General features: G+C 50.2%; 1 protein-coding gene across 1 annotated transcript in view; it reads left to right on the top strand.

The window, feature by feature from the left end:
- LOC124707866 (cytochrome P450 89A2-like) overlaps nucleotides 1-3,992 on the top strand; it is a 23,198-nt gene extending 19,206 nt beyond the window's left edge. The window contains exons 3-4 of the mRNA XM_047239566.1: nucleotides 2,368-2,432; nucleotides 2,775-3,992. Coding sequence (XP_047095522.1) covers nucleotides 2,368-2,432; nucleotides 2,775-3,992 — 1,283 coding nt within the window. The remainder of the gene's footprint in view (nucleotides 1-2,367; nucleotides 2,433-2,774) is intronic.
- The last annotated feature ends 217 nt before the right edge of the window (nucleotides 3,993-4,209 follow it).

The following is a 4,209-nucleotide window of genomic DNA, read 5'->3' on the forward strand; positions in this document are numbered from 1 at the left end:
TGAATTGACAACTCCGCTGTTAAGGCTTTCAAGTATTCTTTGTCTCCCCTTGTGTCGAATCAATAAATTGGGTTTTACTACCCGCGAAGACTGCTGCGATCCCCTATACTTGTGGGTTATCAATAAACATGTTGAAGTTGAAAGCAACTGCTGAAACTTATATCTTCCTTTGTGTTGCTTCAAAGCTTTCTACTAAGAATTTATTGCTTTATGAGTTAACTCTTATGCAAGTCTTATTGATGCTTGTCTTGAAAGTACTATTCATGAAAAGTCTTTGCTATATGATTCAGTTGTTTATTCATTGTCTTTACCATTGCTTCGAATCGCTGCATTCATCTCATATGCTTTACAATAGTATTGATCAAGATTGTGATAGCATGTCACTTTAGAAATTATCCTTGTTATCGTTTACCTACTCGAGGGCGAGTAGGAACTAAGCTTGGGGATGCTTGATACGTCTCAAACGTATCTATAATTTCTTATGTTTCATGCTACTTTTATGATGATACTCACTTGTTTTATACACACTTTATGTCATTATTATGCATTTTCCGGCACTAACCTATTGACGAGATGCCGAAGAGTCAGTTGTTGTTTTCTGCTGTTTTTGGTTTCAGAAATCCTACAAAGGAAATATTCTCGGAATTGGACGAAATCAACACCCAGGGTCTTATTTTTCCACGAAGCTTCCAGAAGACCGAAGGGATTACGAAGTGGGGCGACGGGGCGCCGACACCACAGGGCCACGTGGCCTGGGTGGGGCCCGCGCCGCCCTATGGTGTGGGACCCCCGCGCCGCCTCCAACTCTTCCCTTCCGTCTACTTATAGCCTTGGTCGCAAAAACCCCAGTACCGAGAGCCACGATACGGAAAACCTTCCAGAGACGCCGCCGCCGCAAATCCCATCTTGGGGGATTCAGGAGATCGCCTCCGGCACCCTGCCGGAGAGGGGAATCATCTCCCGGAGGACTCTTCATCACCATGATCGCCTCCGGATTGATGTGTGAGTAGTTCACCCCTGGACTATGGGTCCATAGCAGTAGCTAGATGGTTGTCTTCTTCTCATTGTGCTATCCTGTTAGATCTTGTGAGCTGCCTATCATGATCAAGATCGTCTATTTGTAATGCTACATGTTGTGTTTGTTGGGATCCGATGAGTATGGAATACTATGTCAAGTTGATTATCAATCTATCATATGTGTTGTTTATGTTCTTGCATGCTCTCCGTTCCTAGTAGAGGCTCTGGCCAAGTTGATACTTGTAACTCCAAGAGGGAGTATTTATGCTCGATAGTGGGTTCATGCCTCCCATTGAATCTGTGACAGTGACAGAAAGTTCTAAGGTTGTGGATGTGCTGTTGCCACTAGGGATAAAACATCAATGCTTTGTCTAAGTATATTTGTGTTGATTACATTACGCACCATACTTAATGCAATTGTCTGTTGTTTGCAACTTAATACTGGAAGGGGTTTGGATGATAACCTGAAGGTGGACTTTTTAGGCATAGATGCATGCTGGATAGCGGTCTATGTACTTTGTCGTAATGCCCTGATTAAATCTCATAGTAGTCATCGTGATATATGTATGTGCATTGTTATGCCTTCTTTATTTGTCAATTGCCCAACCGTAATTTGTTCACCCAACATGCTATTTATCTTATCGGAGAGATACCACTAGTGAACTGTGGACCCCGGTCCATTCTTTACATCCGAAATACAATCTACTGCAAACTCTGTTCTTTACTGTTCTTCGAAACAAACATCATCTTCCACACTATACATCTAATCCTTTGTTTACAGCAAGCCGGTGAGATTGACAACCTCACTGTTACGTTGGGGCAAAGTACTTTGATTGTGTTGTGCAGGTTCCACGTTGGCGCCGGAATCCCTGGTGTTGCGCCGCCCTACACTCCGTCACCAACGACCTTCACGTGATCCTTGACTCCTACTGGTTCGATAAACCTTGGTTTCTTACTGAGGGAAACTTGCTGCTGTACGCATCACACCTTCCACTTTGGGTTCCCAACGGGCTTGTGCTTTACGCGTATCAGTCACACATACACCTCGCTATTGATGGAAACGCCGCCTCCTACTGAAGAATATTTCGGTTTTAATGAGACACCAAAGTGTCAAAACCTGAGCCCAACCACAGTTTTGTAAGAATATTTGAACTTGGTTTGATTATGGTACGAGTTCAGGCTGGTTTTGAGTCCGCCGTTGATTCCTAAAAACTAAAACAATAAAAATAACTCAAAGTCCAAAAGCGGGAGTAGTTTTTTTTTTTGGCGGGAGGAGCTGTTTTATGGGTAAAAAATTCGAAAGCAGTGATTCCCTCTACCCATAGCCACGAAAGTGGTGATATACTCGAGGAAAACCACCACTTGCCAAGTTGGAGTACAGAATAACTGTAGCTTCGATGATATGCTTAGTGGAGTAGATGCGCCTCTGTGATAGAGAGGAGTCCGCAATAATTGACGTACCATGCATCGATCTATATATATTCAGACATGGATGCATGTGCATACTACTACAGTAGATCACTCGCTCGAGTGCAACCACAATGGCGCTCCTCCTTACGCTCCTTACCGTTGCCTTGTGCTTCCTAGCCTTCCTACTCTTCTTTGAACGAAGCTACAATAGGCGATCCCGTGCTCAGACGACAATCCACACCATCCGCGACCCCGCTGTCGCCCATCGAGCACTCATCGAGAACGCCGACGACTTCGCCAACCAGCCGGCGTCGATCTTCCCCGTCTCCCTGGCCGTCTGGCCCAACGGCGATCGGAACGACAACATCACCACGGCGAATCACGGCCCGCACTGGCGAGCGCTCCGATGCAACCTCACTGCCCAGATCATCCATCCATCACGCCTCTGTTCCCTCGCCCCACTAATGCAGGATGCCGCCCTGGCACTCGTCGCCGACCTGTCGGCCCGAGCTGCACGCCTTGGCGCCGGCGGCGAGGTGGCCATCCGTGTCCCCACCAACACTGCTCTTTTTGGGCTGGTCACGCTCCTGTGCTTCGGAGACACCGTGGATGGCCAAAACAGGCGCGCCTTGGGGCATGTCGTCCGGGACAGCATGGATGCCGTCGGGGAGCTCAGCCCCAGGTTCGATGGCTCGATGGTGTCGAAGCTCGTGAACTGGAGGGCGTTTCGCCGTATCTCCGCCCTGTTCGACCGGCAAACCGAGCTGTACCGTCCTCTATTTGTCGCACGCAGGGAGTCACGGTCCAAGGTTTGTGGCGGGATCGTCCACCCATATGTCGACTCGCTCCTCGATCTCCGCGTTCCCGACGGCGACAGCAAGAACGGCAACGTCCGTCGGGCTCTGCGGGACGGCGAGATGGTGCCGCTTGTGTTCGAGTTCCTTGGCGCAGGTACAGGGTCGATCACAACCTGCGTGGAGTGGACCCTTGCCCACCTCATCAACCAGCCCGAGTTCCAGACCAGACTACGCCGCGAAATTGATGACGTTGCCGGAGGCGCCCCGTTGTCCGCCAAGAGCCTTCGCAGCATGCCGTACCTAAACGCCCTCGTCCTCGAGAGCCTCCGCATGCACCCACCTTTGTCCTTCGTCTTCCGCGGCGCCTACGGCGAGGGCGCCAAGGCCGTCGGCGCGGCCGCCGTGCCGGCCGACGGCCTGAGGGTGATGTTCAAACTAGGTGACATCGGAAGAAACAAGGCAATCTGGACGGATCCCGACGAGTTTCGGCCGGAGCGGTTCCTTGAGGGCGGTGAAGCGGAGCATGTCGGCCCGTTGCCAGGATCCAAGGAGATCAGGATGATGCCGTTCGGTGCCGGGCATAGGCACTGCCCCGGCGTCGGCATGGCCATGATGCTCATCAAGTGCTTCCTCGCCACGCTCGTGCGCGAGTTCGAGTGGACGCCGTCGGCCCAAGACTGCAGCCGTGGCGTCGACATGACGGAGCAGGACGGGTTCGTGAAGCTGATGAAGAAGCCACTCTGCGCGCGCGTCGCGCGGCGCACTTGATGCTCGAAATGACTTGGTAAAGGTGTGTATCTGTGTCCTTGATTATCTGTTGATCCAATGATAATTTCCTAGCGCGTGTGGAGGACACCAAGATATGTGTCCGGTTCAAATATATGTTTTTTTTAACTGAATGTATGTTCTTTTCGTATCATGTAAAACCGCGTGTATCGTGTTTTCGTTGCTGAACAAGTGTTGACTGAGAATCCGTGCCCGTGCA

Source organism: Lolium rigidum, chromosome 1 (assembly GCF_022539505.1).
Source record: "Lolium rigidum isolate FL_2022 chromosome 1, APGP_CSIRO_Lrig_0.1, whole genome shotgun sequence".
Lineage (NCBI taxonomy): Eukaryota > Viridiplantae > Streptophyta > Magnoliopsida > Poales > Poaceae > Lolium > Lolium rigidum.